A 25,675-nucleotide genomic window follows, 5' to 3' on the forward strand; every position below is an offset into this window, starting at 1 on the left:
ATTACATATTGCACTGAATTTATTTTACTTTTTGCAAATATCGGTATGATGAATTGTTGTTAAATTAAAGAACCTTTCTCGTTCATTTTAAATACACATGGAAATGTGTTTTCAGAGGCAGCTACATTGCAGATATATCTTTTGTCATTGGTGTTGTATGTGGTGCTGATATTAATGGTGTCCAGTCTGAAGTGGTTAGAATGCCTCTTTAGCATACGGTTGAACAGTACTTAATTTGATGTAAGTTATATTTGTTCATTTAATATGGTTTATTATTTATTTTTTTTATTAATGCATAAATTTTATAATGTTCATTGCATTGAGAGAGTGAGTTTTTTTTATAAAATTAAAACAGTAATAAAATTTATATTTATCTATTTATATAGAATATATTACATCACAATTCTTTCACTCAAATTAAAAAAAAAAATATTAAAAGATTCAGTCATAAGATAAAAATAAAACACATGAAAAATGAAACAATGCTACATAAATAATGGCAAACTTATTTAAAATTGCCTATCTCAGTGGTGGAATAGCATCTTGGCCTTTCATCCAGAGGTTCCAGGTTCAAATCCCAGTTACACATGGCATTTTTCATACACTACAAAATTACAGTTCGAAAAAAAAAATTAACACCAGGTTTTTTTTAACACGTTTACGACGGCCGCCAAAATACGTAGGTTTTTTATTTGCTTATCTTAGTTATTTACACGTATACTTACAAAAATCCGGAAATTTTCTTTTTAATTTTTTAGTTCATATTTTATGACATATACATGAAACAAGCATAATTTCAAAGAGATAAAACTCCAATCACATGTTTTTATTACTTTTTTTTTTATATATCCTGTCGGGTGCATGACATGCCTTTGTTAAGATATATAACTCCTGGGCGTCATGCACCTGCATGAGTAGATGAGCTCTCTTATTCCTCTAAACCTGCCGCTAGGCATGCCACTAGTTGTGCAGACACTTGGCAGTTCCTGCCTGTGCTTTTACATCGTATACATAGCTTGTGTGTCTGAGATTATAAATCAGTTTTAGATTATTGTGTTGTTTTTACCTGAACCAAAATATGGATCCCAGTGAAATAGCCAATGCTTTAAACGAGTCTATGGATGAACTAGAACTAAATTATTATAAAGAATACGGCACTGAATACGTACCCCCTTGTCAGATCATGAGAGTGACAGTGATTGTGAATCGTCAGTTGACAGCGGTTCACTTAGAAAACTAGCAAATGGTATAAGAAAGTAGCCATGGAGATGCTTCTTGGGACCAATGTTGTGAATGCCTTCATTATTTTCAATGAAGGCCGAGATCGATGAAAAAATGGCAAATATTACGCTTCCAAGAGGCGTTAATCAGTAAGCTAATATTAGATACAAATGACGAAAACAATGACAATATTCTGACAGTTTCTATATCAGTAGCAGAGGTATGGAGGCAACAAAAGCCAAAAAAACACAGCCTAGAAAAAAGGGAGGGTCCAGTTCACAGCACAAGAAAACGATGCCTGCCTTTCTAAGAAAATCTGACTACAGAAACTAGTATGAAAGAAGCTAGAAAAAAAGCCAAAAGGGGGTCTACATATTGCAAAGACTGTCCAAGCATGGCACCATGTGCCTGTGTGTTTTAATATAAATCATAATACGTACTTTCCATGGACACAAAACCGAATGTTTTTTTGTAAATTTTCTCACTTATTTCATTTTGTAAACAAAAACCATTTATAGTATTTCATTTTATAACTTTAAAAAAAATTTAATTTAGAATTTGTATACACAAGTTTGAAATATTTATCTGAATAAAATAGTTATTTGTAAATTTGTATTATATAGTACTTTTCATGACACTTATAATATGCTGTTGTATGATTTTCAACATCTACAGTTTAGTCATACTAAAAATAAATGCTATAAGAAACCTGTGAAAACGTGTACCCCGTTGGGCACATGATGAACTTTACTAATGGGCCGAGTGCACCCCTATGGGTACACAACATCATTTAAAAAAGAACTTGTGTACCCATACAGGCACACAATGTCGCAAATGAGTTAAATAATTCTTCAATTTTCCAATAAAATTATCTATTAAGTAAAATTCCGTAATTAAAAAATTAAAAATAAACAATTTAACGGTGGAAAGAAACTGTACAATATTTAATATGATTGTGATTCAAAACCTTGTACATAGTAACTAAGTTTGACTAAGTGTTGAAACACATACAGTTTGTAGTCAAGCTTGTAAAATATTATGTCTGTTACAACACTTACTGCCATCTCTAGCTAAAAAGTATAATAATTTATGGCTAAAACTGTCTGAAGAACAGTTAGCCAAGACTAGACAAGAGAAGACCAACTGCCAAATTTATAATTGGATTGCAACCTGCAATGAGGAAAATAATCTTAATATAAAAAATTAGTTTATTTGAATAAAGATAGATAAAACTTGAGATATTAATCTACATTGTTTATATTCAGTTAAATTAATTTAAAAAAAAGCAAAATATAATAAATTTACACAGAAAGAAAAAGTTTTTTATTTTTAACTCAGGACCAAATTAAAATTTAAGGTCTACAGCAAAGATACTAACAGTCAAATTACAATGAACTTAAATGAGTTGTTTGAATCTACCAGATTTCTGTTCTTTTTTTAGTGTTATTTTAATAAACTAGTAAATTCTGATATACCAGTATTTCTAGACAATGTGATAAAAAAAAATATTAATAACAGAATTGTAATGAAAAATTTGTAAGAATTTTTGTTTTCTATGTGTAAAAAGGTATAAATATAATTATTCTAGTACAATTTATTATAACAACATTATTTCAATCATTATGAGGTATAAAATAGCACTTGAATCATTACAATTATAATTATTATTAGTAATACATTAGTATCACAGCTTTAAACAAAAATTAAAAATATATACCATTTTATAATACACACACATATTATTAAAAAATAATAGTAAAGCTGCAGTAAATTATATAAATGTTCTTTTGTTACAAATGTGCGAGTATTTCCATTTCAGTATCTCTACACTGACTCGATGACCCGTCATCGGCTGTATTACCTGAAATAGTAACGATGACAGGACCGGTCGGTTCACTAGATGTTTGAACAATAGTCACAAGATTGCTGTCTTTAATATTATCATTATCTTTAGTATTAGAAATACCTGTTATCGTCGATACCGGTAATGCAGACTCATCCGGTACCATTTTAATAATCGATTCTGAATCGTGATGGGTACCGTGATTTGTATTATGACCCATAACAGTTATCACATTTACAGCACTACTACCGACAACACCACACACCCCACTAGAATCAGATACACTCAGTTGTGATGGATCACGACTGTGTGTTCCGACCGAATGTGTTGTCGGATCGCCTGGAATAATACCTGGACGAGTTGAGCTACTTCTTGATCGGTAACTTGGTGGTCGACTATAATCTGATTGACTCGGAGCCTGGTAATGGATAAGATCTCGTCTAGTACAACCGATTGGAGCTCTGTAAAAAATTATTGTAGATATGAGATAACTACTTTAAAAAAAAAACACAGAAACATCAAATTATATTATTATATCAGGAAATATTATTACTATTATTATATACCATGCGAAACAGTTATAGAAAAAAAAAAATACAATGACATATGTTATGTAGCTGAAAGAAGTATAAAAATACTAGAAAGAACACAGTAATCCAGAATTCTGGAAGTAATACAATGTTCTACATTCTGATCATAATTGTTGTTTAATAAAAATCTGTTTTATAAAGCACTCAGCTTTAATAGTATATAGCTAGTCATTATAAGATCATTTATAAAAAGAAAATATGTAATAGAACACATACTTGAAATAAATATTACATATAATACACATAACATAATGAAGAAAAAAAAAAGAGACATATTAAAACATTGTAATTATGTTAAATTAGTGCACAATTAGCATCACGGATGACTGCAGAAAATTTTTAAAACTTGTTTCCACATTGTTCTTGTTTCTTGATTTTTGAGCTTCAAAGCACGGTAGTGGATTGTTAATTAATTGAATAAGAGTAAACATTTTGTTACACAAAAGAATAACTCAAAGCGAGGTTCAACAGCGATTGGCAATAACAATGATTGGTTCATGCACACACAATAGTTTTAAGTGGTCTGTTGGGCATGTAACCCCCACCACATTGCCATCATGGCCTTTGTTGTTTGCCTTAGTGAGGCAGTCTGTTAAAATGACTAGCAGTAATAACAAATCCCTATAGTTGTGAAGTTCGATCAGTGATTAGATTTCTAAACAAAGAGGGCATCATAATGCTGCCAAAATTCACCATCAATTGTGTGAAACATATGGGTCTATCATAATGAGTGAAGGAAAAGTGAGGCAATGGTGTTGTGATTTAAGGAAGGCTGTACAAATGTTCATGATGAACAAAGAAGTAGCAGGTGTAGTGACCAGACTAATGATTTCACTGAACATGTGAACGCAAAAGTGAGAAAACATTGTCCTTTATGATTAGCAATCTTTTTCTAGAATTTCCAAAAGTTTCAAAGACAATATTGTTGAGAATCACGACTGACACTCTAGACTATTGTAAAATGTGTGTATGATGGATGCTGAAAATGTTGACAAGAGCTCAAAAAGACTACAAAATGACATCTGCACATGCTTTTCTTGACCACTTTAACCATAAGAATCATGAATTTTTTCCCATATCGTCACTTTTGGATTTCATACATCAATAGAGACAAAATAAAAATCCAGTACAGAGTCGTCATTCCAGTTCACCTAATCTGAAAAAATTCAAGCATGCCTAGTATTGAAGGAAAATCATGCCAACTGTATTCTGGGGACAAAAAGGGTCTACTAAAACAACTTTTGGTTGTTTTATGGAACCTGGTACATCCATCAAATCACAAATCTATTGAGAAACACTTTCAAAATTATGTTGTGCCATTCAAAACCGATGAGAATGCTGACATTAGGAATTCTTCACGATAATGCTCGTCCACACACAGCTGCAAGCACAAGAGAGACAATTCAAAAATTTGGATGGGAGATTTTCTATCATCCCGTTACAGTCCTGATCTTACACCTCAAAAACTGGCTTATGTCTCAACGATTCACGAAAAGTGGAAAGTTGAAAGTCATGGAGCAAATGTGGCTACAAATCCCCGGCAGTGAAATTTTATGCAGTGGGTTTGAAGACGCTTGTTTCGCAATATCAGAAGTGTTTGGAACAAAATGGTGATTATGTAGAAAAATAAAGTAGACCCAACAAGAGGATGCTAAAACTATAAGCCCTCCCAGTTGTATTTATTAAGTTGTAGACACAACTAGTTGTGTTTCTTTTAAATAAAGTAAATAATGTAAGAATTTGGTACCATTAATAAGGTTTTCATTTTTTCAACTGTTATCAATTGGCCTTTATTTATTGTGGCAAGCAACACAAGCAAATTGTGTTTTAAAGAAAAAATAAATATATAAATAATTTAACACAAACAGCGATAGACTTCAGAAAATTAACAACAATTTCAAAACCAACTAAACACATTAAATCAACTAAACATAAATAGTATTGTTATATTAGATGTACAACCACAAAAACCACTAAAGTTAGTTAACACTGAAGGATAGTAAATAAATGAAAAGAAGGACATACAAGTAAAAGATAGTACAAAATAATGAAGACAGTACAGAATATAAGAAATCAAAATAAAGGAAAACAGAAATTATGAAAAAATCTGAATTGTTCTAAAATATACAGAATTCACTTTAGATATAAAAAAACAATCTTCCAAAATGTGACTATGAATTTTCAGTCTCGAATATTAGTTATGAGCATAAAAAGACAGAGGCAATAATGAAATTTAATACAAATAAAAAAATCAGAAACTTCAACTTAAGGAAGCCAGAGTCATGGATTATTCATTTAAGAATAATGATTATTTTGATCTGGACTTTATTACATCAAACTTTATTATAAGTGATAAATTTTCTCCTATTTCTACTTCAGGAAAGCTTAAAAATCAATGATAATTGTTGATATAACACTATATTTTTTTTCTTGTAATCACAATATACTTCTATATAATTTTATACAATATAATTTTTATGTTAACTGAATTTAATTCTAACCTGTCCTAACATATTTTATAGATGTATATGCTATATCTTTTCAAATAATTTTGATTATTTTGTAACATTATTGTTAACATTAATAGTCTCTTGAAATTATTCTTTATTAATGTAGTCTTCATAAATGATACCTGAGGCAACAAGAAAGTAATTTTCAGATATTCCTTATTTTTTTTAACTGCATCAATTACAGGGTGTGATAAAAAAATAACAAGAATTTTAACTTTTATCAAAAAGAATTTAGTTATTCTTCCATACTGTCCCCTTCAAAGTACTCCCACAGAGAAGTGACATACTTATATTTCTTCCAGTCCTTGAAAAAGTTTATGTATAGTCTTAAATTCACTTAGTGATTGCTTTATTAAGTTCATCTGCATCACAAACTGTTGTCTAAGAGTTGCAGGGTGCCATATCTGGAGAACACAAGAGGCTGCTGTATCAATATGGTGTTATTTTTGGGTAAATAACATAAATTAATAGTGAAGTGTGAGCTGGAACATTGTGGGGCAAAATTCAATAATTAAATGGCCACATTTGTGGTTGTTTTCAAACTAATATTGTTTGTTGACCACACAACTTTGTAACAAGAATTCATAACAGCTGACTCTATTGTAGTAAAAAAAAAAACAGTAAGGAGAACTTTCAATCAAATTTGAGATTCTCTTTTTTGTGTTGGTTCTTCAGAAAGCTCGATCAGAATAACTGGATCTTCGTTTCAATATCAAAACCATACCCTGATATCTCATGACCTGTTATAACGCGTTTTATGAATTCTATTTAACAGTGACGTCAGCAATAATTGTTCTGCAATGTTTTTTAGTAATTAACTTATGTTGAAAACTCAACAGTCTTGAAACAAATTACTGATACTTACTTCATACCCAAAATGTCATTCAAGATTTTTGACATGAGCCATAAGATATTCTCATCTTTAACAAATTCTCTAATTGTGATTTGACAATTATTGATTACAATGTCCTTTATTTTATTTACATTTTCATCAGTTGTTGTATTAGGACATCAGAATTTTTGTCACATTCATGGCCTTCTTGAAACTGTTTGTATCACTCATAAACCCCTGGTGTTGACATATCATCTTCACCACTTCAGTGAACTTTATTCCACTCTTAATGCAAACTCTTTGTTCTTTCACTTTTAAACAAAATAATTTTCCACTTGTAATAAAATATGCCTTAATTACTTGACTAGGAAATTTGAATTCCATGTCTAATAAGACTGAAAAAATGATAATCATTATAAATTATAAACAAGATTCCCATCGTGTTGGAAAAAATGAACTCAGCTGAAAAGAAATAGTGAGCAAAATTAAAAAATTCTTGTTATTTTGTTATTACACCTTGTACATTTTTTATTTTGATTTCTGAGATTAACATATGGATTGTGCTAAAAATACTTTTGAAAATATATCATTGTTTAACATCTGGAGCAGTTTATCTACATTAGAAATCGAATGAAATTTAATAATGTTATTTTTTTAATAATAATAATAATAGTAAATTTTTTTTATAAAAGTTGCAAAAATTTAGAATAAAATAAATATGAAAACATAATCTTTAGTAAAAAACAAATTAAGCTTCAAATTTTTTTTTTTAAAGTAAACAGCTTGGTTAACAAAATATGGTAAAAACCCTAAGAATTGAGGTGGAAAGCGTGAAAAAAAACCACATGCACCAAAGTGTGAACTGACACACAACAGAATGATGAAATTAAAGGAGGGTTAGATTTTTAACAAAATTGGAAAAAAAACAGAACCAAACAAGAGAATATAAAGGTTTTTGAAGTAACAGTCGTTTAAACTGAATGTCAGCCAGATGCTGCTGCTAATCTTTTTATTTTCATTCATTTTAAGCCAGTATGTAATATATATATATATATGAGATAAAATAAAATTTATGCTATAAAATACATTCTGTCTAACTTCACATGTGGGTATGCTGTAACACTAAATTTTTAAGACATACCACTATGCTGTTTTTGTATAAAACTATTATTACTATTAAACTATTATTGTTCGCTGTATTTAAGTTTACTAAAAACAATAAAAAAATTGTAATAATTCACCAAATAAAAGTGAATTGAATTTATATAGAACTAAGCACAGTTCTAATTCTGCAAGTTACATCATTTTTTGTTTTGTTTAATGAAGTAGACATCTGGAAGTGTAAGAATATCAAACAAGATAAAATAATTTTAACCAATAGTACCATGAAATTTAGCAATTAAATAAGAAGAGAATACAAAATATATTGTCACATTAAAAAATATATCCACCGATTTCAAGCCCAAGTGAAAGATTTTAATCAGTTTCAAATTACAAAATGAGATCAACCATAATTACTAAACTTTCGTTTTATCATAATTCTTTAATTTCCTTTAAAGGAAAATAAAAAAAAACAGTTTTCTTTGGTGCCATTCCATATTTCTTAAGACATTCTATAAAATCCTACTCTCTAAATGACATTCATCAGTCAACTATAGATTATTTTTTTTTTTAGATCTATTCTGATTTAGTGACGCCATTGTTGTCTCTACCTGTTTACCTTGTTATTCGGAAAACACATATTTAGATTCTTGTTGGATATATAAATTTTTCCTTTTGCCCAGGAGAAAAATGAATCAAAATATTATTTTTGTTCTAACAGCTAAATCCAAATGTTCCAATGTTCTGACCAATATCTGAATTCACTTCCAAACAAACAATTAAGAGCAGACATCAATTCATATAATTTTAATATCATTTATTTTGCAATCTTATTTCTTCAAGTACTTTTAAATAAATCCTTACTTTATAAAAAGTGTTCAATTTTATTAAAAAAATTTAATTCCGTCATATATGATATATTGCACCTAAAAAACTGAAAGAAGAAATGTATACAATAATTAGAAGAAGATGAATAACAGAAATAATAGAAATTATTTAATTAAACATTAAATTAAATTATACATTCATTAAACATAAATTATTTTATTAAACAGAAATAATAGACTTAAGTACAACTTAAAGATGATCCTGAGTTATAGTCTGAATATCAACCAAAACCACTCACCTTAACAAACTACCGGCTTGAGATCTATACGTAGGTGGTGGTGAAACACTGTTCCCTGTAGGACCTGTATGCCTATCGAGCAGCAGTAATCGCAACCTGTACTCTTGCATTGAAGCTTGATATGAAGGAGGTGGTGCTCTGTACTGAAACTCAGGGTACATCATTGCTGAAGAAAACAAACAAAATATAAACAAACAAGTTAGATTCAATTCAAAATGCTTAATTATGTGTTTTTAATTATTATGTTGGTAAAAAGCCAATTTAACAAACACTGGTCATTTATTCTGTCAATCGGTCAAGTACCATCAAGAATTAGCTGCATGATGTAGCAGATGATACTAAAATTTTAAGAACAATTCAGTACCATATAACCTGAGATCAAAACTGGCTAATTCTAATTTTATTTCAATAAACAAGTTATCAATGTACTTCATTCACTTAATCAAAATAAAATGCTCTTAAGTAAAAGATTTGGTCTTTAAGTTAATACAAACTGGGCAAGAACTGTTGATAAATAACAATTGATTCAATAACTAATTGTTGTTACAATCTCAAAGTAAAAAAAAATTATTGCACTCATTAAACATTTTTTTAAGTACTTTATTAGCTTACTTTCTCATACTAATAAAAGTTAATTTATATGAAATTAGAGGAAGATGTTAAAAATTAGCTGTGGTGAAAATTAATAACAGAATTTTGTTAAGAAACAATCTTGGACATTAGGCTGTGTAATAAAACATGCAGGGTTTAATTTCTCAATAAGGGAAAAATTGTAAAGGAAGGATGTAGGATATAGAAAATACAGTGAAGTTAAAATATTAGAAAAGAACACAAAAAGAAGTAGAAAATAGTATCAAGCCAGATTACTACTTAAAAAAAATTATCATTCATAAAGAAATCAAAAGAAATTATAGTTGAAACTGTAAATCTTTTAATTTTAAATAAACTAAAAATTAAGATTAAAAAAATTTTTTTTCACATTCTTTTACAACAATATTCATCATAATCATCATATATGATTAGAAGTAACCTTCAAAAGCATACCATACACTTGTATGTAATTAAGTAATTTTCATCCAACATCAAATTACACAACTTACACATGATTATGGATGATTACAGGCGAAATCTAAAGGATTTTTTTTAGTTCTATAAATAAACAATGTGTATGGTCATGTTTCAATTTAAACTGGCAACTGAAATATACTTTACAGTACTCTACTCTTAAATTAAGGGTCGTTCACAAACGTAAAAAACATGACTCATCTTTATACCATTTCCAATCCAAACACTAACTCGACAAATGCTATGAAACCTTCCTCTTTTAACTCTTAACTGATAAAATCCTATTTTTTTTTCTCAAAGATCGTTCAAAATATTATTGATCTTCCATAATAGGGAATAGCATAAATGTAATGGTTGATAGAGCCAATGAATTATTAGACGTCAAAATTTAGAATCAAGGGATGGATTGCTGGTCCGGCAACTGCCTTTTTGTAACTTTTGGTTCTGTTATGTCATATCCTTTCCAAAGTGCTATTAGCATGTCCACACAACTTCAGATATTTGGGGTAGAATTACTATGCGTTTATTGGTTTAAATTTTGAACTTTGAGAAGTAATACATTTTTAAAATTTTTTAATACATATCAATGTTGCCGACTGGTGTAGTCTAATGAAAAAAAATTTGATTGAGGGTAATGTTAGTTTAAATGGAATTTATATATCAAATTGCTGAATTATTAGCATTCCTTCATTTATCAGTTATTTACTTTTACAGAATACAGAACCTTTGGCCTAAATTTCAAAAATGTCTCCTCCAAGAGTTATTTTAAGTTTTATTTGCATTAATTTTTGCCCCATTAAATTATTTATCTTTTTAAATCCATCTTGAACAAGTAAATGTTGTTTTTTGTCAAGATTAGGTCAAAATTTGCCATGTGAATATTTTGGCACTAAAAAGTTAACTTAAAAATTTCATTAGAATCGATTATATCAAGTGATAAATAAAAACAAATGTAGATGAAAAACAAGAGAAAATTTGGTTCAGTCATTTATATAAGGCATTATTGCATTTGTAATAAAAGTAAACACATTATAAGAAATTACATGTTACAAGTTGTTTTTAACAGATGTGAAAACAGTGTAACCTGCAGTGCAACATGCACATCTTTACAAAATAATAAATGAATTAAAAATTTTTTTAAATTAATAATTAACAAAACTAAGTGAAAATGTGTAATTTAAATTTTGATAACTTTGCTATTTATAAAACTTGAAGGAAAAGACATATTTTCAAAAATATTCCAAAAAGTTACACCATGATCAAGATGTTTTGAACCTCTTTTTTGATTATTGTTAACTAGTATTTAGCTATGTATTTTATTAACTATTATTCAAAAGTGTAAAGTGAGCTTTAAATTTTTTCTATAACAATTACCATGTGTATAAATGAGAAGTGATTATACAATAACCAAAGTTAATAAAATTGCAAATTAATACAACTTTGATGGAATTCTGAGATAATACTAATACAGTATGTACACTAATTAAATATTATTTAATATAAAAACGAAAATTTATTTATCCTACCTTGAAACAAACTGACAATCACTTTAAAAATTATAAAAATAATACTGAAAAAAGTAATTATAACAAATCAAAGTAATCAAAGTAACAAATCAAAGTAAGAAAAGAAACTGGTTTCAACTGTACAAAATACAAGGGTAAGTCAATTATTATCTGCAATTTGGTTATATTTTTGTTTATGTTGTATCACTGTCGTGTTGCATAGATGACGCATGCATGGTTTAATTGTTGCCATGTCTAAGCAGGTTTGATGCTGCTAGGTTAGTTCCATTATTGTTACTCTGCTGTTAACCATGGCTGCTCTGCTTTCTGTTTGCACCAAAGAAGAGCAATGTTCAGTGATCAGTTTTTTGTGGTCGGAAAGTGTGTCAGGGGCCATAATTAATTGAAGACTTTCAGTACAGTACAGGAACAGTGTGTTGCCGCAACGGAGTGTCTATGAATGGATTGAAAAATTCAAAAATGGTCGCAGAAGTGTTACGCACCATGAAGAAGCCAGACAACCGTTTACCATCACAAATGGGGAAAACATTGAGCATGCATATGACATCATGGTTTTCTTCGATTTACTGATGAAGTGGCACATCGTCTGCAAATTAGTCACGGTTCTGCCTACAAAATCATCCACAACAGACTTGGGTTTCATATAGTCTGTGCAAGACAGGTCCCAAAACAACTTGCAGAGTTGCATAAACAAACACACTTGGACATCTGCCAAAAACATTTGGATCGCTATGGTAACGAACGGGACATCTTCTTAGACAGAATCATCACTGTTGATGAAACATGGATCCATCATTATGAGCTGGAGTTTAAACGGCAGAGTATGGAATGGAAACATCCAAATTCGCTCTGCAAAAAAGGTTCAATACCCAACCATCCGCAGGAAAACTGATGTTTACGGTTTTCTGGGGACTCACAAGGTGAGTTCCTCATAATGTTCTAGTACTGGAACATTATGAGGAAAGGGGCACGGCAATAAACAGTGCGCATTACAGTGAGATACTTACTGCCAAGCTGAAGCCTGCAATTTGAAGCAAACGCCGAGGACTGCTGTCGAAAGGTGTTGTGTTGTTGCACGACAATGTCCGTCCACATACTGCTGCCCACACTGCTGAAACGCTCCAGAAACTCAACTTTGAAGTACTGGCTCATCTTCCATATAGTCCTGATCTTGCCCCTTCTGATATCATTTGTTTGGTCCACTCAGGCATTAAGGGGGCCGTCGATTTACCTTGGACGAAACAGTGAAAGAAGCGGTGCATTCCTGGCTCGCAGCTCAACTGAAAACCTTCTTTTATGAGCGCATCAGGAAGCATGTACAATGATGGACCAAATGCATTGAAATGCAAGAGGACTATGTTGAAAAATGATGTACATGTAAGTTTCCTGTTTGTATTGCAATAAAATTTATAACTACATTGAGGATAATAATTGACTTACCCTCGTAAGTCAATTAGCACAAGTGTGCTAATCTACATTGCCAATCTATTTGTGGTAGTTACTAAAATTTAATTGATAAAGTATACTTTCCTGTTATTTTTCCAGCAATATTTCAAATAATTGCACCATATTCACAAGATTAAACTAAACAAAATTATATTGATCAATTTAATATTGAATAATATAAAGTCTTACCGGCATACGGATGATGAGGTCTGCCGTATGAAGGCGGTAGCCTAGGAACAAATCTTCTATTTGGTTCGCTACCATTGCCTTCATCACTACCGCTTAATCCCAACATTGCTCGACATGATGGGGCATCTTGTGACGTCAATCTCCAAGCAACTCCACTTACTGTAACCAACACTACTCCTACTCCTAGAAACGAAACATAAATAAATCAACATTAATAATTAAAAATTTTATATTTAAATACAAATATTTAATATTTATATTAAATTATTTATATTTTATATTTCCACTAGGATTATCATAATTAATTTGGGTGTTATTTTCTGCCCATCCTAACATTATCACTCTAACATTCATTGTTGATACATTTTGGAGTACCTCCATCCTCAAAACACTTTCTCACTAGCTATAGTGCTAAAAGTAGTTTTGAGAATGGATGTACTCTGAAATGCATGAACTACAAATGTTATGATTGTAAATGCTAGGAAGGACAGAAAATAACATTCAAATCAATTACTAATTAGTCAGAATAACATTTATATTATTCTAAATTATGAGTAAATTTCTTTGTACCATGCTTTAACTGTTTAGTAGATGTATTCTCACAACATTGTTGCCTGTGTTAAAAAAAATCAAACTATAATAAAAATTGTATATGGGAAAAGAAAATTGGTCATTTAAATTCATAAATCTAAACCTGTTTCACTAGAAATTAAAATTTAGCACAGCCACTTAAGATTTAGAACTTGAAGTTGGCAGTGGCAAGGATAAAAATCAATCTCTGATCATTAACTTGTATGCGATTAATTAAGTATTAATTTTATTGAGCAAAAATTACACCTCAAAATGACAATATCAAAAGGTGGTTTTTCTTAAATTAGTCAAATAGTAAACTCTTAACAATTACTATGAAGAAGCATGACTGGATAAAACAGCACATTTCTGAGTAGTATTTAACCAACAAAACTAAACAGATGCTGTTTATTTTGTTTGACTCTGTAATTAAACCAACACTACACCTGCTTCTGTAAACATTTTTCAAAGTCCTTTCTCAGAATGGTTAGTAGCTGTACTGTTTTTTATTTGTCACTATAAAGTAATGTTTAATATGTTCTGTCATGCACAAAATAAAAATTCAGCATGCACTTTTTATATTTACACTAACAATGACTGCTGGACATCTGATGCAATCTATAAGTTTACAAAAAAAAAAACATACATATTAGGTACCTAAAGCTACACTTGTACCAAGTTTTCTCACTCGCACCCATATTTTTTGGGGAAAAAATAAGCTTGAATACTTAAATACTTCCCAAACAGATCTGTATTATACGGTTGTGGATTGTTTCCAATAATTCATTAAAAAATTTTTTTTTTGTAATTTGATCTTAAATTAAAACTTGAAAATATTTGAATGTGGTAATCAATTTCTAATTAACATTTTTAAAAAAATGACACTATATAAAAATGAAGTACACTGTAATAATGATTGTTTACAAATTGCTATAAAGATTGTAACTGGTTTTGAACTCATTTCAAATTCATTTTTTAAATTAAAATAAACCCCCACCAAAAAAAAAGAAGAATACTAAGACAACATGAAAAATCCATTATCAAGAACAACCAAGTAATATAATATGATTTCTTATATGCCAAGAACATCAACGAACTAGTAATGTAATCATTTAAAAGTGTTCAAAAAAATTAATTTTTTTGTAACCTATTTAAAAACTAAATACAAAAATATAAAATAAAAACACTTGAAAATGGTAACAAAAACAGTGGTTTATGATACAGTTCCAAATATTAAGATGAATGGCCATTAAAACAAAGTAAATACTTTGAGACTAACTAACTGGGGGAAACTGTAATCATTAAAATAAACATGCAAAAAATATTATTAGTTGCTTTGATCTTTGCCTATTGTAATGCTAATATTAATTTACATTGACATGTATATGAGGTACTACCCAAAAGTTCAGGGAATTTACCATAAAAATAAAATAGCTTACCATAACTTATAATTTCCACTGTCTCCTTCAAAGTAATCTCCTTGGGTATTGATTCAGTGATACCAGCGTTTTTCCCATGATTCCATGCATCCCTGGAAGTCTGCAGGTGTAAGTGTTCGAAGCACGTTCAGCGTTTTTTCCTGAATTTCCTCAATTGTGTTAAAACGACGGTCTTTCAATTGAAATTTTTTCTTTCTGCACGGGGCAAGGTCAGGCGAATAGGGTGGGTGGGGAATCAATACCGTCTTTTTGGAAGCCAAGAAATTCCAAACGGCTAGCGATGTGTGCGCGGGCGCGTTGTAATGGTGCAGAACCCAGTTGTTGTTACCCCACAGACCTGAACGTTTGCGCCTAATGCTTTCACTTAACCGCTTCAAAACTTCACAATAGAACATCCCATTGACAGTTTGACAAAGAGGAACAAATTGCTTGTGGATAATGCCTTTGATGTCGAAAAAAACAATCATCATGGACTTCACATTGCTGCGAACTTGGCGTGCTTGTTTTGGTGGTGGAGCAGTGAACTTGGCGACTTCCACTGTGACTACTGCTGCTTAGTTTCAGGGTCATACCCGTACACCCATACCTCATCACCGGTTATGATGTTGGAGATGAAGTTAGGGTCATCTCTTGCTGAATTTTTTAATTCACTACAGACAGCTACGCGATTTTGTTTCTGGTCGCTGTTCAACAGTCTCGGTACGAATTTTGCAGCAATGCGTCTCATGTTCAAATCATCCGACAAGATGCGTTGCACGGACCCATATGACATTTGTACGATTGCACAGACATCATGGATTGTTTGTCTACGATCTACAACAATAGCCTCTCGCACATTCGTGATGTTTTCCGGTGTTGCGCTTGTTCATGGTCTTCCTGAACGATCATCGTCATCGACTGTCGTTCGTCCATCTTTGAATAGTTTGTACCACAAAAAGTTTTACTTTTACTCATAGCATTGTCACCAAATGCTTCCACAAGTATGCAATAGGTTTCTGCACCAGTTTTTTTAAGCATGAAACACAAAATTTGATGCAAGTTCTTTGCTCTTTAAAATCTGCCATTTAGAACTTCGCCGAAGCAGTAAAACACAATGTTACACAACCGCATGAAAGTCAACAATGCAGCATCTCACCGTCACAGCTGTTGGAACACTGATTCACAAAGAGTACTGTTAGCCACATCTAGCGGCAGCAGGTTGTACCAGCAATGGTTCGCGCGCGAAATTCGAATTCCCCCAACTTTTGGGTAGCACCTCGTACATATTTGCATTCCAATTCCAGAATGGATGCACTGATTTTCTTGAATATGACATTCAATTTTTCATGTGAATTCTTTGAATTAACTTCATACACAAGTTTTTAAAACAAAAAGACATTTCATGGCCATTATTTCAGAAATTATATTTTTTCTTATTTCATAATAAAGAATGTATTTCAGCTTATGAAGTTGAAATTATTTTGCCAATGGATATTTTCTATTAATTTAATTTGGTTGTGCAAAGGTCTTGGGATAAAATTGCGTCCAATATATAAATAACCAAACTGAAGCAGATAATTGAACTACTTAATCTTTGGTTAATCAATTAGTTTTTTTACAAACCGAACCGAAATTCTTTTTCATGTACAACTTTTAAACATTTTTTTATTTAGTGATTACTTTAAATGGAACTAATAATTACAAGTTTGTTTTAAGTAGTAGACATTTATGCATGCCACGTCGAAAATAAAAATCTGTTATTGTCTAAGATCGCCCTATAAAATGCTCTCTGAAAATCATCTAATTATAACTAAATGTATGTTAAGATATAATGAAGAACTGAATGCAATAATGGTAGGGTAGTTTAACTTAAACCAATTTATTGTTTAAATCAACAATAAATACTTATCTAGTTAAAGATTAAATTACTGATATTACACTTCAGTTGGAAGCAAGAAGAATTAGTGTGAAAATCTATATAAACGTGTGTGCTGGAGTGACAAATAAAAAAAATAATATTGAAATTATGAGGCATATTTTTCCCTAACATTAAAAAATATGTTTTTTCTCCAAAAATTACGTAAACAGGGAAAAAATGTTTTAAGTGTTTTCTCAAAATTTCAAGAAATGCTGTACAGCAAATTTGTTGCACATTGTATTTAATGTTGTCATTACAAAGTTTCTGGCAGAATTTACCATTAAGAGTAATATAAAATAATTTTCAACAATGACAGTAGTAGGGATTTTCTACTCGGAAAGTTTTTTTAAAAATTATAATTATTTTTTAATTAAAACATCCAATAACTATTTTTTAAATCAGTTTATAGGCTTAAATAAACTTTTAAACAGATAACTAACTAGTTGCCTTAAATTAATGATATATGTAACATTACAAATCCATTACATTGAGTTTTGTTTAATAAAAGGATCTAGAAATGTACATTGACAAACTCCTGGACGCATAATCATTCGGGGGTTTTTGATGTGAATAAATGTTCCTGGCACTGGTGACTGGTCAGTTTGTTTCTTCTTCCATTATTGTGCTGACAATTACAATCTGCTAAACTATAATATTATCAGACGGAATTCACAATCAGCTTAACTATAATATTTCATTATATTAACCTCCTCTTTTCAACAAATTAACGGTTGAATTATTGTCATAATGTTATTGTTGTTATAATTATTGATGTATTTCTTCTCACATCATATTACACCAACTAACATGACAAGTTAAGTTTATTAACAATCAACACAACTAAATTTTTTTTATTAACCCCTTTTTTCTTCCGACAAGCCAATCAAGTAAATTGCTTAATGAAATTGTGGGCATGAACAATAGATATTCTCTAGCATTATAACAAAAAGATGTTAACTGTAGCAAAAATTAGATAAATCATAAAATACATAAATCTCAAAGTTTGTTAATCAATCATGCAAAAACTACCGCATCAATTTTGATGAATATTTTTTATTTTCTTTCTTTTTGAAAGTTCAAAAAGGATCATCCAGAGCTGCTGGGTTGAAGATCAAATAAATGAGCGTCGAAGGGCTCAAGCTGCACGTCAAGTAGCTACCAGGCAGTTCACCAATAAATTAAAAAAAAATTAAGATTTATACTGATGATTTATACATGGAATTTCACAGAATCTATGTATGTAGGAAGTGAATAAACTCCACTTACATACATTATTGCAATACAACAACCGAACAATTTATAGTAATGACAATTAGTATAGTTCATTTTTTACTTCCTTGTACAAAGTAAAGGAAGTATTGTGATAGTGAAAAAATTCGGTTTTCAGATTTCAACAGAAATATCCATTTTGACCATCTCTGAATCCATTTTGACTAGTTTCAGCGGTACGTATGTATCTCGCTCACATAACTCAAAAACAATTAGTCGGAGGATGTTGAAATTTTGGATTTATGACTGTCGTAACATCTAGTTGTGCACCTCCCCTTTTTATTGCAATCGACAGGACCAAAAGTGTTCAAAACAGCCAAAAAAAAAAATTGGATTTCAGAGTTTTTCTTAACTGCAGTAATCAGTCTTTATTGAGAGCTTTTCAACGATATATCATAAGTGGCAGTTATTTTCATTGGTTCCAGAATTATAGCCACATAAAAGTTTAATTAATGAAATATTTAGATCGTACAAGGGGAAGACACATAGGTTCAAATCCAACTTCATTTCCTTTTTTAACTTTTTTTTTTAAAATTAAAATTGATTTATTAATATTTATTAACCTCTGACTGTAAAAACATGTGTACATGTAATTTAACAGGCATACAAAGAAGTTATGTGGTGTTCACATCTGATATTTTTCATTTTGAGCTATTGAAAATAATATAAATTTTATCTATAAATTAAATATCAATCATTTATTAAGTCAGTTTAGTGAATAATTACACTTTGATACTGGATTATCATACAATTGAGGATGCAAATGGTGATGAACAACTGATTTTGATAATTTAAAAATTAAAAGAATATTGACTATTCATGCGCTTTTCATATATATGAATACATTCTGTAATGTTAGATTACCATCTGATCAAAATCGACTTATTTCATTACATTAATTAACAAGAACTCATAATTTTATGAAAGATACATCAAAATATTTACTAATGATTACAATTTCACCAATTTTAAGTGAAAAGTCACACTCATACCTCTTTAAAAAAAAATCTAAAATTTATCCTACAATTTCCTCAAGTCCAATGATTTATATTAATACCACATAAAGAAATCTGTTTTCAACGAGTAGTAGTTTCACAATCATCGGCATATAATTCACAAACAATCAAAAAATTGATAACATAAAAGAAAATATGATTCCATAGGTGATAATAAAATAGCTTATTACATTCAACTATTAATCTGAGCTAATATTCTGATATTGATGCAGATATCCTGTAAGCTCAAACACAAAAATTCTTAAATGTTCATAGTATTTTTACTAATTTTAATGGAAATTAATTAAAAACAAATCAACTCCATCCAGGATAAAAACAATAACATTTTGTAATAGTAGATTGAAGATTTAATGCTGACCCGTCTTAATTCAACAAATCATTTTAAAATGATCACAAAAGATAAAACAATTATAAAAATTCAGTAATCATATGCACAATATGATTGTGCATATAACACCACCTGTGATGTAACAATGTGACATCAAAGTATTCATTTTTGAAAATTAAATTTGATAAATATATATTTTTGAAAGTGTATGTTTGGAGTGTCGCTTTATATGGAAGTGAAACTTGGACAATCGGAGTATCTGAGAAGAAAAGATTAGAAGCTTTTGAAATGTGGTGCTATAGGAGGATGTTAAAAATCAGATGGGTGGATAAAGTGACAAATGAAGAGGTATTGCGGCAAATAGATGAAGAAAGAAGCATTTGGAAAAATATAGTTAAAAGAAGAGACGGACTTATAGGCCACATACTAAGGCATCCTGGAATAGTCGCTTTAATATTGGAAGGACAGGTAGAAGGGAAAAATTGTGTAGGCAGGCCACGTTTGGAATATGTAAAACAAATTGTTAGGGATGTAGGATGTAGAGGTATACTGAAATGAAACGACTCTAGCACTAGACAGGGAATCTTGGAGAGCTGCATCAAACCAGTCAAATGACTGAAGACAAAAAAAAAATATATATAACACATAACAAAGAGCTAATCAAACCTAAATTGTTTATTATATCGATAATATATCTGTAATTGTCGAATGTAAAATAAAATTAAGAAAGCATCAATGGAACAGTAAATAACATGACAGAAGAAATCGATTAATTACGGAAGCGCATAAACTTTCATTTACTTTACGTTACTTGTCACCCACTTTCTATTTTTTTTTATCAGATTAATTAATAGAGAATCAGTTTCAAAATATAATAAAAAGATCGATTTACTATATAATGAAAAAAGATACCACGCCTTTTTCCTATAATTTTTTTTTTAATGAAATTTCATAAGAAAATGAAAAAAATCAGTATAAAAGAATTGTTTCCCGAATGGATGCATATCTCTGTAGACATTACGTACATTCCGTCCAAAAACCTAGAAAGGTTTAAAATTACCTGAAAATTAACTTTTTTTAACTAAACAATTCGATGAAAATTTCAATTTTGATAAACAAAATCAATCATTCTTTGTAGCGTACAAAATTTGAAAAAAAAGGTTATTCAAAATATTTTTACTGTTATTTGCAAGGTCGAACTGAAATTTCTTATTTCATCTGTGTATTTTTATTTTTTAAACAATAAAAAAATTATACAAATTTTGAGAAAATTAAAACATTTTTACATTAAAAACTACGATACTTTCCGTATATTTTTTCTAACACCTGCCAGAAATTTACAATAACATTGCGGGTCACGTAATTATGATATAATATAAATTAATTATTATGTAGAACATAGTTTAATTTTCAAATAATTTAAACATCTATAAACTATTTGTATTACATTAATAAAAAAATAAAAAATCGATTTAAAAATACAATAAAGTTAAAATTTTTTTCATATAAGTACAAGATTTATTCATAACTTAATTAATCATGAAAAAATTTTGCAGTTAAGCTGCAAGAGTTTTCCACACAACTTAACTAAGATACTTAAACAAAAAATATTAATGGTCTACATAGATAATTTAAAGATATTTTTCTTCTATTTTTTGTTGTCAATATTGCTTAGTATTGAATTGTTATAACGTAAACATTAAACGCACATATCTAAGAATTCAGTGTAATTATTTAATTCAAAATATAACCACGTAGAAATCCATAAAAAAAAGATTAACTGAAAACAAAGAGTAGAAAAATAATACGTACTTGCGGATTTCAGACAGACAAAACTCGCCGCTCGGTTTTGACAATAATTTCTCTTCTTGACAGAAATAGATATGGTACGTGCTTAACGTCTTAGATAGGTTCTGTGTACCGAAATAGCTGTCGTAATTTTTTAAATCAATTTTGTGAAAATCAAATAACACATTTTTTGTTTGTTTATTATTTTTTTGTTATAATATATTTTTCATCAAGTAACGGCTTCATCCATCGATAATTTCTCTACTTTCCTTCTCTTATTAGGTAATTTCAAAAGAAAGCTGCCTATTGTAAACGATACCATGATTCGACTTCCGGAAAAAATTTCGACATATCTTCGCGTTTCACATCCCCCAGACCCCAAACCAACCGTCAGTTCAAAAGTTTATAAATACATTTATATATTTCACTTTCTTGTGGACAGATAACTGCCGTAATTTCGCGCCAATCACTTTCAAATTGACACATAAAATATAATGACCCAAACTCTCGTTCGAGTTCGTAAATACGGGGGTGTTTCTTAGCACCTTAAAGTTAAGAAAAACTTCCAATTTACTCAATACGACAATGATTACATGTGAAAAAAGTTTCACAGGCTTAGCATACGACAAGCCCCATCTTCCTACAATTCCAGCAAAATTTTGGTCATCCCTTGCCGTAAGGGTTGGTAATATCAAAAATTGTTTCAAATAAAAGTTTAAGGTAATTTTTAGAAGACTAACGACCACTTGAACAGATTCGTACTGTGCCTATTAAAGGAGGTATGATTTTTTTTGTCTTCGAAACTCCATTTTTTCCATTTCCTGGGCCAATGGTTGTTGATAACAAAAAACTTTACATAGATAAATTTTAGGCCCTTATTCAAAGAATAGTAGGAACTTTAAACGAATTCGATATTTTACTTTATAAAAAAGTTATAGCGATATTTTGTTTTTTTCGAAAAACTTCTCCATTTCCACCTACATGGTCTGATTTTGGTCATTAACGAACTAGACCGAGATTTTGGGTTGTTGTATTTTATGTATCAATTTGAAAGTGATTGGCGCAAAATTACGGTAGCTATCGAGTCCACAAGAAAGTGAAATATATATATATATATATATATATAAACTTTTGAACTGACGATAGTTTTGGGGTCTGTGGATGTGAAACGCGAAGATATGTCGAAATTTTCCGCAGGTCGAATCATGGTACCCATTACAATAGGTAGGTTTCTTATGAAATCTACCTAAAAAAAGGTCTTTATATATAAATGTATAATTATAAACTCAATAAGGAAAAATCTATTAGTACGAGAAACAAAATTGCGGTTCATCCAGAGGTTATACTACTAATAAACGTTACAACGGAAAATAGGGAATTCCAGAATAATACCGTGTAATAATGGATCGCTTTAAACTATTATCTTTGTACATATATGTAATACAACGTAATGCAATGTACATTATAGTATAACACAATACAGTCTATACGTAGTCCCTACATAATTGAAAGCAGAATAGAGGTGCAAAGCCAGTAACGTATCCTCGTTCCCGCTCTCGCGTAGGAATTCTGATTGTGTTGTTACATTCAGTCGACCGATATGTGTCATAATAAATTAATCTGATGTTCAACAAATGAATTATTAATTATTATAAAGACTGGAATACAGCGTAACAAATGTAACAATTCGATATATGTCAAAAGAATAAATGCAAAACATAAATAATACAGAAATACCATTCCGAATGATAGTGTAATATACATCTGACAACACTATTTTAATTTACGTACGTGTCGAGAATTTATTTATTAATCTCATTTTGTTTATTTATTACTGTTTTTTTTTTTTGTTTTTGGAGAAGAGTAGTGATAAAACTGCTTTGTATGATACGTCAAAATGAATTAAAGATTACCGTACTTCTTTTAAGGGTTTCCCAGGATACCGCTTTATGTACCAATAAGATATTAAATAATAGTTCATGTTATCGTAAAGTTATAGAAAACGTCGATAGATTTTTCACTACAATATGCATACAAAACTCTTTTATATAATCAACTGATAAATGCAATATTATTGAACGAATAAATTGTATCTTAATGAGTTATCGTTTGAAAGGCATGACATTTTTTGGTGAGTATTACATTTAAAATATTCGTTCTATCATTTAGATTAAAATTTTAAAAAATCTTACGCAGTTCTGCGCAAGAAGACCGACTTTCTGTTATTCTATTTTTTATAATTTTTGCGCAACACAAAACATAAATTATAACATTTTTATTTAATAATAAAATATATTTTCTGTTTATAGAAAAATTACATTATTTTAACCGTAATTTGATGAAATAATTAAAAATAACGAGTATACTTTACATACAAGCATCAAGTTTAATACAAGCATACAAGCATTACTCATTCACTGTTTATCACTGCATAAGCGCCTACGAAAAATAAAAACTCAACATAACCTCAAACGGTCTGTCGATCTTAAATTGAGCGTAACTGAAGAGCGACTTAACCAATTTTCATCAAATTTTCACATGCGGAATTTATTTGTAGTAGGTACGCTACTACAGCATATCTAAATAACACTGAAATTTGATGTAGTAGTTTTGGATATTTTAGAACCACAAAATGTTGCGCAACTCAAGAAAGACTCGACCAACTTCATTAGATTTTCAAATGCAAGACTTTAGTTACACTACTATAGCATATCTAAATTTCAATAAAATTGATCCTCTAGTTTTGGAAATTTTCAAGCCATATATATATGCCTACGTATAAAAGTATATATATATATATATATATATATATATATATATATTGTCGCGTGTTCACGGCTCGATCAGGATATTGAGAGATTGACAAATGAAAACGTTTATATAATTGCAGTTTATTGGTTTTAAAACATAAGTAAACAAGTCAAATCCATAATAATGACAATGGTGATAATACTAATAAGCGACAATAATAAAACATCTTACAATAATAATTAGAATAATGACACCAGCAAACAATAATATTACATGTCCATAACATTTAACAATCATAAATGTCAATAGTAATAAACAAAGATTACATACAAAACAGAATTTAAAATAATTGTCAGGATTTATTTACATACAGGTAGATTAAATAATAAAACCCAGAATTCAGTTCCATTGACAAAAGATATAGCATGGTCGCTAGTCTTAACACTTTTAACCACTAGTTTTGTATTAATAACAATAATAAAAGACAAGAATAATATAAGACAGATAAGATAAGTAAAAAGTTCTTTCACACTGCAAATACCTTTGCTGTTCACAAATAAAAGTACCCTAACAATTTATGAATGAAATTTAATACATTACCTCTTTCACTTATACGTCTTACAGCAACTCACGGAACCATTACTTGTGACGTCAGCTTAATCGCGCGACTCAGTTCACTTTGAAATTCGCTCCTTCACTGACCTCCTCACAGACTACTCTCGCTGACTGACATCTCGCGGACTATTCGCAGAACTCACATCGCAGAACTGACGTTGTAACGTCCCCCTAGACTGGTTCGCAGAACTGATTTTTAATCAGTCTTCCCCGGAGACTTCTTCTTTACCTGCCGGACCGGACCCAACTCGAAGCGCAAGAACGATCGACCGAGCCCTTTCGTTCCCGTGCATTCCTTAACCTCGTCCGTTAACTCTTTTCACGGAGGAACATCTGTTTATTGAGTGTCAGCGGGCATTGTAACAAAAGATGATAATTAAACGGACCTGCTACCTTTACTATAAGGGTTTCTTTTAGTCCCTTTCTGAATTGCTCCCATTATTATATTTTCGACTACTTTTTTTTTATTGGTAGGAATCCGTTACTCAGGCCAGCCCCTATACCGGTCTTGTAATATATATATATATATATATATATATATATATATATATAT

At 30.1% G+C, this 25,675-nt stretch overlaps 1 protein-coding gene across 1 annotated transcript in view; it reads right to left on the minus strand.

Moving 5' to 3' along the window:
- Positions 1–2,890: 2,890 nt before the first annotated feature.
- Positions 2,891–25,675, minus strand: part of LOC142330053 (uncharacterized) — a 510,508-nt gene continuing 487,723 nt past the window's right edge. The window contains exons 3-5 of the mRNA XM_075375079.1: positions 13,450–13,632; positions 9,224–9,389; positions 2,891–3,525 (exon numbers count right to left, since the gene is read on the minus strand). Of these exons, the coding sequence (XP_075231194.1) occupies positions 3,012–3,525; positions 9,224–9,389; positions 13,450–13,632 (863 nt within the window). The 3' untranslated portion in view covers positions 2,891–3,011. The remainder of the gene's footprint in view (positions 3,526–9,223; positions 9,390–13,449; positions 13,633–25,675) is intronic.

Source organism: Lycorma delicatula, chromosome 9, assembly GCF_047948215.1.
Source record: "Lycorma delicatula isolate Av1 chromosome 9, ASM4794821v1, whole genome shotgun sequence".
In the NCBI taxonomy this organism is placed as follows: Eukaryota; Metazoa; Arthropoda; class Insecta; order Hemiptera; family Fulgoridae; genus Lycorma; species Lycorma delicatula.